This window comes from Myotis davidii, unplaced genomic scaffold, assembly GCF_000327345.1.
Source record: "Myotis davidii unplaced genomic scaffold, ASM32734v1 scaffold963, whole genome shotgun sequence".
Lineage (NCBI taxonomy): Eukaryota > Metazoa > Chordata > Mammalia > Chiroptera > Vespertilionidae > Myotis > Myotis davidii.
Genome location: NW_006294116.1, coordinates 1863045 through 1873298, shown reverse-complemented (window position 1 = coordinate 1873298; position 10254 = coordinate 1863045). Strand labels below are relative to the sequence as shown.

The 10254-nt window shown below is 34.1% G+C and overlaps 1 protein-coding gene across 1 annotated transcript in view; it reads right to left on the bottom strand.

Annotated features, from left to right (window-relative positions):
• The window catches only part of CCSER1 (coiled-coil serine rich protein 1), a 666528-nt gene that overhangs the window by 183043 nt on the left and 473231 nt on the right, over nucleotides 1-10254 (bottom strand). Inside the window, exon 7 of the mRNA XM_006768187.2 lies at nucleotides 1773-1850. Coding sequence (XP_006768250.1) covers nucleotides 1773-1850 — 78 coding nt within the window. The remainder of the gene's footprint in view (nucleotides 1-1772; nucleotides 1851-10254) is intronic.

The window sequence follows — 10254 nt, the reverse complement described above, 5'->3', positions numbered from 1 at the left end:
AATGGAGGGGGGCGGTAAGAGATCAATCAAAGGACTTGTATGCATGCATATAAGCATAACCAATGGACATAAGACATTGGGGGGTAGGGGAGGCCAGGGGATTGTTAAGGGCGGGGGGCAGGAAAGGAGACATATGTAATACTCTTTGTAATACTCTAAGCAATAAAACAATTAAAAAAATAATAAATACATAAATAAATAAAATTATAAATAGTATTCCTTTCACAAAAGAAGTAACATAACAGATACTATAATTGTATGCATTGACAAAAGCCAATATTATATATTATAAGCACCTGGCATTTTTAATTGTTGATACAATCCCTTACACACATTAACACAGGAATAATATTTATCTCTTAGAACCAATCAGAAACACTAACAAAAAGATTATATTTATATTAGATGTATATCATTTGATTTTAGACTATATCTCACCTCTTATTTACCTCTTAAAAAATACATTAACTTTTAAGGAAGGTAGGCATTAGCAATATATTAAAAAGAGAAAATGACTTCTGATAATACTTTGAAAATCCAGTGAAAACCTTGTTAAATATGTTTCTTCTGTAAATTTTGTCCCATATATCATAAGATGAATATATCAAGTAATACTAAGCTTTGAAATATTGTATGATTTTCTTTTTTTGTTGTAGGATAATAAAGAAATATTTCTCAATAAATAACATAATCAGAATACTATTCAGTATTTTGCAATTTTTCTGATATAAATGGATTTTTAACAATTATTATTGTCTATCATTAAGCAAGAAAGCACGCATAATTAGAAAACAATGATACACAATGGAATTCATAGCCTTCTATTATTTTAAGTTAAACAATACAGTAAATATTCACGACATGTAAATCCATGCCAGTCACTACACTAGGTGTAAGCAGTATGAAGTTGAATAAGTTTTTATATGAAAAAGAAAAACTCCCAAAACAATAATTTTATGATAAATACAAAAATTATGCAAGTTATAATGAACCCCTAAATGTACATTTCCCTGTCTTTAAACCAAACAACACTGAACTATTGCACGTAAGTGTATTATCCCATTTCTCCAAGTTTTTCTTTTTATCTCCTGCTCTTAAGTAGTGCCTTTATTTATAATAATCCTAATGAAATCCAAATATCCCTGGCATAAATATAAAGTAGCTGAGCTACAAGCTCTGGCCTAAAGAGAAAAATTTAATCTTAAATATCAAAACAAAAAGATGACTTCATATTTTTAATGTATAAAGCCTCCCAAACTGAAGAATTCTACTAATCATAATACTTAAATACTTATTTGCATATTTACTTAAATATTTTAAAATTATAATGTGGAGGAATGGTTCCATATTTCAATTCATGAATTTGACTATTACTTTGTAAAGATTAGATAATTAATTATGACCTACAGTCATCAATGAAAATTTAAACACTTGATGAGGGCTGACCATTCACTCTAAATTTATTGCTTAAATTAAAAAGGTTTGAAACCTCAATTCATGTAATATCAAACCATTACATTACAGTGAAAACACTATCTATCACATGCCAAGAAATAACATGTTCCAGAAAGTATTACTGTATATTCCAAACCTTTACTTTTACTTAGCAATTAGAATGACAACAAAATGAAACAAAAAAGATTTTAATATTTCATATAAGATTATTACAGATTAAAGCAGTTCATTTGCCACTTAAGAATGAAATATCTATTTTATTATATTTATGAACTATTTTTAAAAAAATCATGTTTGTTTGTTGGTTTGTTTGTTACCTTGAAAGGCAATGGCTCTTCAGTAAGAGGACTAACTGGAAGTGAAGTGGTGCTACTTGCTGGGCTCATATCCGCACTCTGCAGGAAAAACAAAGTGAATTGAAAAGACACTTTTTGTAGCCATTTTTATTATTCCTAACTTAGAATATAATCCTTGTTATTAAAATTAAAAAATAAAGTAAATATGGGTGTAGGAAAATAAAAAGTATCTATATATATAAAAGCCTAAGTGACCGAATGACTGAACGACCGGTTGACCAGTTGCTGTGACGCTCAATGCAGAAGCTGCCCCCTGGTGGTCAGTACGCCCCCACAGCGTGAGTGCTGCTCAGCTGTCCTACCTGTCCCAGGGGCCCACTAGCCCGACAGTAGCCACTCACTCCATCAGTAGTCCTGAAGGTTCAATCTCCAAAGAACAGGCCAGGCACAGATGAAGCAGTGCTGCCAGCATGATCCTGACAGTGCTGATGGCCTCCTGGAAGTCGGCCTCGGCCACTGCAGTCAATTCCCCTCCCTAGACTCTCCACAAGGAAGAAATTATATAAAAGTGGCCGCCAGGTGGCTCCCAACAACTGGCATGAATGTCAGTGGGAGGGATCCAGATCCTGATTTGGCAAGGGTGTCCTACCACCCATCCAGGGGCTGAACGCATCCAGGTTTCCCCAAAGCCCCCTCGGGTCAGGCACCAGATGCAGGGCTTATGGCTGGCAAGTGCTATGGCTCGAGCCTCTCCAGATCAGGGCTGATTGGGCATGAGCGCCAGGGGGCCGGGATAAGTGGGAGCAGCAGGCAGGAGCTGCAGGTGGCATTGGACTGCCAACTTCGGCCCAATCCCCACAGGCCACTGCAAGGGACTCTGGGCCTCTAGTTGTTATATAATGAACTAGAGGCCCAGTGCACAAAATCTGTGCACAGGGTGGGGGTGGCCCTCAGCCTGGCCTGCACCCTCTCTAATCTGGGACCCCTTGGGGGATGTCAGACTCAGGTTTAGTCCCAATTCCACAGGGATTGGGCCTAAACCGGCAGTCGCACATCCCTCTCACAATCCAGGACTGCTGTCTTTTAACCGCTCGCCTGCTTGCCTGCCTTATTGCCCTTCCCCTGCCAACCTGCCTGATCGCCCCAACTGCCCTCCCCTGCTGGCCATCTTGTGGCGGCCATCTTGTGATGACATCATGTGATGCCACCTAGGCTTTTATTATATAGGATTATTTCTTATTTAGAAATAGTTATCTGAGATATCAGTGAAATTATAACAATGTACAAGTGCATTTTATTAAATATAATAATCATTTGTGTGTTAGAGTAGTATTTAGTATTACATTTGCTTACTTTATTTTTTTACCTTTTCTTTGAAGATAATATGTATCTGTGTTAATTCATTATGTTGCTATTTCTATGTCTTTCAAACTGATTATCAAACATAGATTATTAATTTTTTTCATTTATGGAGAATAATATAATTGTATCCAGTTTTTATAAAAAACATGTCTGTCATTATTATATTATTACAAAATGAAGAAATATTATATTTTTAAGATCCCCACATTCATAGACCCTGCTATTTTACAACCTTTCTTATTATATTCTGCTAAACAAAACTTTTAAGGACAAAAGACACAGTATAAGAGCATTATTGGAAATTTGTTAATGCTGTTATTTTAGTACTAAAAATTTAATCAATTAAAACTTCTTACATAAGAGATTAACCTAAAAAATGAGTTAGTAACATCATTATTTTTTTCTAAAACCAAGAAAAGGATATTGACAATAGGTAGCAACATAATTTATTTTACTATATTCTTAGCTTATTCTCTCAGAGGAATTTTCCATTTAAGTAGTCAAGCAAATAAAATATTGAAAATAATTCACACCTCCATTTTTCAGCTCATTTTCCAAATATACGTGCACACAAATACAATGAATTTTGCAGTGAAGATTACAGAAAAACAAGGAATTAACCATGATTGAGATAAGGGAACAAGTAGACAAGTTTGGCTGACTTAAGTTCCAATAAAAGAAGAAATTCAAAGAACAGATACTGCAACTGCTACAAATTCTTAAGCTTTCTTTTAATTCAAAGATTATTTTTGCCCTGGCCGGGTTGCTCAGTTGGTTGGAGCATCATCCTGTGCGCCAAAAGTATGCTGTTCCATTCCCAGTCAGGGTACATACCTAAGTTGTAGGTTCAATCCCTGGCCAGGGCACATACAGGAGGCAGCTGATTGATGTTTCTCTCTCTCTCTCTCTCTCTCTCTCTCTCTCTCTCTCTCTCTCTCTCTCTCTCCCAAAAAGACATATCCTTGAGTGAGAATTAAAAATTATTATTTTAAGTCATTTTTATTTATGTGTACAATAAACTGGACACATAGCAAGTGATAGAACACAGTTCATATACATTTGAGTTATATGATATTATCCTGAACTAATGATATTATGCAAAGCACATTAAAGTATTTGCCCTTAAAAATTATATATTCAGGTGACAGAGATGACATTCAGTTGTGAAAATATAAAACCCTGGATCATAATCTTACAGACAAAGGCTTTCCAACTTCCATAAGTAGAGCAGCTCAAAATCAAGTTTCATGGTTAACTTCTCTTAGGGCTGAGGTCTCCCTACAACATTCCAGAAATAAATGTGCCATCCTAAGACTGTAAAAAGCAGACTCTAAAATTTGCATCATGTAACCTTGATTCTTTGAATGTCAGTCTTAGAGAAAACTTTGTTCTAGCTTTCAGTTTCAAATCCATCTTAGAGTGTGACACTTTCATTCCATTGCTCATGAGAAATCATGAAAAATATCTTTAAAAAACAAATCAATTTTATATGACATCTTATGAAATGCACTTAATTATTAAGTTGAGAGTATATATACAGTATATATATATATATATATACAGTATATATATATATAATTTAAAATCTTCATTTTAGCTTATTGCTTTTTCTATTTGCATTTCAGTGATCTGTAATTTAGCTGCCATTCCAATTTGTTTTTCCTTTAAGTTAAAATACGATAGTAAACTCTTCAGAGATGCCTTATCCACACATTTTACTATACTTAAATTCATTTACCCTTTCATTCAATTATAGCAATACCAATGCAATTGTATGTTTAAATAAAATTAGCAAAGTACTTCATAGATGTACTTTGCATAGATAAAAGTTGCATAGATAATTTTAAAAGCTAACAGTGTATGTTCTCCTATAATATCTTCATAAAAGATTTTGTTAGAATTATGGCTTTATCTGCTTATGATATAGTTCAGAGGTTGTGGAAATGGCTGGTTTATGATCATGTGAAAGTCAATCCCACGGGAATATAGAATACTTATTCTTCAAAGGAAGCCAATCATCCCAAAAAAGGAACGCCCTTAATTCTCCTATAATACCCTTGTGTGTTTTACTCATTTGGAGACTGCAATAGACATTCTCATTATAAGAAGCCTATCCTAACTCTGACACGTGTCCTAAAACTTAGTTTTCTGCTTCGAAGTCCAATAAACATCTCCTTTTCAACACTAGGTTTATAAGTAATATAAACCTAACATTTTTCCCCACACTTAAAAGGTTATTTCAGCCAAATTGCTAGATTCCCCCCTTTCCATTTCTATATCTATAAATTATTTGGGGTCCAGCTTCTTTCACTCAGCAAAATTATTTTGAAATCCACCATATCCTGAAGCATTTTGTTGTGACAGAAAGTAAGGACATGCTCAAAAATAAAAAGGTGGAGCATGCCAAAGAGACAGAGGAGCAAACTTGAAAGAGCTCCCAATCGCCAAAGATGAAACACTTTGAGCAACAAAATAAATGACATAGCATTAGAGTACAACTCAAAGTATAAGACAAAAATGAATTCATACATAAATAAATAAGTGACCAAATAAATAAAAAATTGGGAGGCAAGACAACCTCTCCTGCAGAAGAATTCCAAAAAATTTTAGGTAGCTGCTCCCCCTCTTCAAGAAGTGGGACTTAATAGTCCACCCCCACCCCTAGGTTGTGTTTAGTAACTTATTTCTTTTGGATAGTAATGGATGAAAAGGGAGAGAGGTAACTTTTCAGTGGAAAAAACTGGCAAACGCTACCTTAACCAAGTGATCATGAAGGTAGCATGATATAATGTTATGAGAGAGATAATTCACTTCTGTGGTCTTCTTACCAAAATCCAACTATTTCAGTCTACTTATGAGAAAAATATTGGACAAACCCAAATTGAGGACCTTTTTAGAAAAAAATCTGACCAAAGTCAAGTTCATCAACGGCATGGAAAGTCTGAGAACTATTACAGATTATGATTCTAAGGGCAACATGATGACTAAACATAATGTGTCATTTTGGATAAAATCCTGGAATAGCAAAAGGGACACTAGGGGAAACTGGTGATATCAAAATAAATTGCTGAGTTTAGTTAATAAGAATGTACAAATATCAGATCTTAGTTGTGACAAATGTTCTCTGCTAAGGTAGGAGGATCTCAATAGGTGAAACTGGATAAGGGTTAATCAGGAGTTCTCTGCAACTTTTCTATAAATCTGAAACTGTTTTAAAATAAAATGCTTATTTTAAAATATTCTTTATTAGCAACATAACTAGGCTTTTCAGTATTATAATGCATGACTGTCATTTTACTGATTGCTTCTAAGCTTGCATCAGACCTTTTATAACGATCACAAAAATAAATTTTGACGGACCATTTTATTGGAATGCATAATATCTCTACCAAAGAATCTTTAATCGTCTATAAAGATCTCACTGAAAAGAAGATGTTAATTTCCCCCCCCCCATGCATTTATGTTCCATATGAGGATGTTGAAGGAAAGCTTCAGCCATATAAAATGATATATTTGTTTGGGTACTCTTAAGGTGCTTGGAAAAGTGTGTTTGAATTATTAATATTTACTGAGTGCCATAATTCCACAGTATAGACCCATTAATTATACCTCCCATGAAAGCATAATTAATGGATTTGTCCTATGGGATTAAAGTTTATTATCAGGCTTTATTGAAGTGAGACATGATCAATCGGGCTCAAATCTGTTGAGTACATAAACAGATTTGAGTGTAAATAAAACTTTTTAATTTTTTAAACCATTAGGGTAAATCTTATAAACGAATTCTCCAGGTCTATTAAAAGAAAAGGGTTATCTAAATGCATTAACTCTGATTTGAATATGTGTCCTTGTAAATCTAAAATTATATTGTAAAAAACGCATCACCTATTACACTATTAGCTGTTTTAATAATCAATGATATGACTAGTGATAAAATACGTAGATTTCTGTGGTATAAATGGGCTACTTTTCTTGAAAATGCTTTTTATCAGATCTGTCAATGTTCTGTGAAAATTCAGTCATTAATTCATTCAGCCATTCAATAATTATTGAGTATGCATTAGGCTTCCCTTTCCTTAGATTTTAAGTCCTGTTTCATCCCACTTTTAAGATGTGGTTGCCCCAAGGACTTAGTGAGAAAAGGAAAGCAGAGCATCTCATCATGACACAGAAAGACATATTCCGTGCTTACTTGTTTCTTGTTTTGGCGGCACCGTGAAATGAGAGAGACAGTAAGTTGCGTTCAATATCTAACTCAGGACTAGTTCTTTGTATTTTAAACAAAGTCAACAACCTTATCAATTTGTGTGACATCTTTTATTGGTCCTTTTTCTTCCAGATGAAAATGCAAGGTTTTTGTTTTGTTTTTGTGTTTTTATAATACATTCTTGTAGTTGATTATCTTCTACTTTGCCTTTCAAGTATATAATCCATTTCACTATGTTAACAAAATTTGAATTTTCTTTTGGAGAGTGATTTCTCCTAAAATCTCAATCCATTTGTTTTGAGCAGTGCTGATGCAACACCCTTGCAATAGGTATGAGCATATGGCCAAGTCCTCCAATCTTTCCTACTGGACACAGAACAGAAGAGGAGCCAAATCATTTAAAGGAAGTTCAAATATGGAAACTGTGTTGGAATCTTGAGGGAGAAACGCTCTCATTAAGCTAATGCTGCTAAGGCCGAAGAATATGTTTTCATCTGAGTTTCCAGAGGTACCCAAGTACATGGAATATCCTTAGGAAAGAATCCAACACAGAGCCGATCCAAGAAATGGAGAAAAAAACTCGAGTCCTAAGTACACATCTGGCATATTGATAATGGAGCTCTGCATGGTCAGACAATTTTTACAAAACGGTGTGCCTAAGATTTCAGCATCCTCTCTACTCTAGGAATAAACACTATGGTTGGGAAATTGCAAGTTATATAACCTAGAATTTGGAATAGGCTGACACAAGTAGAGACCCAGGATACTACTCTATTCTAAGCTACGCAGTTACCAATATTTATGATAGCAAAATAGTTTACAAAATTATTTTCAAAATTTGGGGTGACTCAGTTATATATTTTTGAATTTGAATCTTCATGATTTGATCAAAATATGCATGCATATAAGAATGTATTTACTTACATTCTTTTAAAATTTATATATATTTTAAAATTTTCGCTTTAACTAGATAGCACATTCACATAGTCTTTTTCCAGAAAATACATTCCCCTCCCACTTTTAGTCCCCAGACATTGAGAGGCCTCTAATTCTATCATTTTATTGTATAACCTTCCATAGATGTTATATGTATATAATAGAAATACACATAAATATACATAGTCATGGATTTTTAAAATGTTATATATATGTTATTATACATACTGTTCTTCAACTTGCCTTTTCAAATTACCATGTATCTGTATATAATTAGTTTATTCTTTTATTTTGCTTTATAGTATCCTATTTTATGCCTCTGTCATAATATAGTTAACTAGTGTTGCATTCCCACTCTTTAGCTATTACAAAGAGAGCTGAAATAAATAATCTTATATTATTTGCATATTTATCTTTAAAATATTTTTTGGGGGGTGGAATTACTGGGCTAAAAGATACATTCAATTTTAATTGTGAATGTTTTTGCCACATCACCCTGCATAGAGATTCTATCAATTTATACACCCACCTGAGGCGTAAGAGTAAATATTTTCCCACTGTCTCATCATGCATTCTCTACTTCAAAAGGTCTTTAGTACAGATACACAAGGTAAACAAAAGCTCTGGTTGAAGTTCACCTTCCTAAAATCACAGAGGTTCTAAAAACGATGTATTTTTAAAATCTCTTTCTGGATGCTATCAACTAAGATAGTTGAGAGAAATAATATCCCAACAGATGCCTGGCTCAGTGTTCAGTTAGTTTTGCTCTTTGCTCTATTCTGATCATCTGAACATTTCAAATTACCAATCTCATTTCTTGAATGTTTTGTCACCAAATTACAGCTAAATCAAAGCTGTGACCAAACCCCACAATAGCCTTACTTATTGGACTATTGCAACAAAATAAACAGACTGAGCCAGGTGCAGTTGGTTGAAGCTTTATCCTATATGCCAAAAGGTTCAATTTCAGTCAGGGCACATATTTAGTTTCGATCCCCTGTAGGGGCCCGTATAGGAGGCAACCTATTGCTTTTTCGCTCGCTCTCTCTCGATCTCGCTCTTGCTCTCCCTCTCCATCTCTCTCCTCTCTCCCTTCCTCCTTCTCCAAAAAATAGAATAAAAATATGTCCTCAGGTGAGGATTAAAAATATAATAATAACATAAAATGAATTTACTTGTTCCTTCAGGGTAAATCCCACAGGAGAAATCAAAAATGATTTCTAAATTTGAAAGCTTCAGAAATTAAAGGATATCAATTCGCATAGGTATTAGTACATTTTGCGGGATAATTCAGAATAACTAAATGAATTACACACAGTACTTTATCAGATGGGCCAAGGTAGTAGTTAATTTGGCATTTGAACTCAGGGTGGCACCCTACTTGAGCTCTTCCTTAGTGGTGAAAAGAACCACTCAGAAACCACATTACAGAGCAGAGGGTTCTTCGTTTAGTATAAAATTAAAACAAGTAACTGGTAATTCTCAAAGGATGCTTTCGTCAAGCAATGGTTCGTGTATATAGAAATACAAATCATTTAGAATCAAAGCACCATTTTCTTTGAACAGTGCTAGAGCTTCACCACAGTGACACAATTAATGTTATCTTATTCATTTTAAACAAATTTAAAAATCAGCTACCAAAAGCATAATTTCTTCATGCCAGACACAGGACAGCATAATTAAGAAGAGAAATGGCTTATCGTATTAGCAATATATTTTTAAAATCAGCTTATTTTTTTCATGGTTTTATGGGCCACCTCAACAATGACTAAGCATATTCATGTTATTTTGCTTTTGGTTTGTTTCAATTTTAGGAAATTGAAGATTCTACTCTTGTATTCAGATTCTGGGAGTGCATGGTATTTGAACCTTAAAGTCCCTGTATCATTTGTCTCAGTTATACAGATACTATAAGGCACAGTTCCTTTTTTAACCCATTATTTCTCCGAGGGAGAGAAATTCTATCTCTGATCCCTAATCTCTGAGGCTGAATCCAGA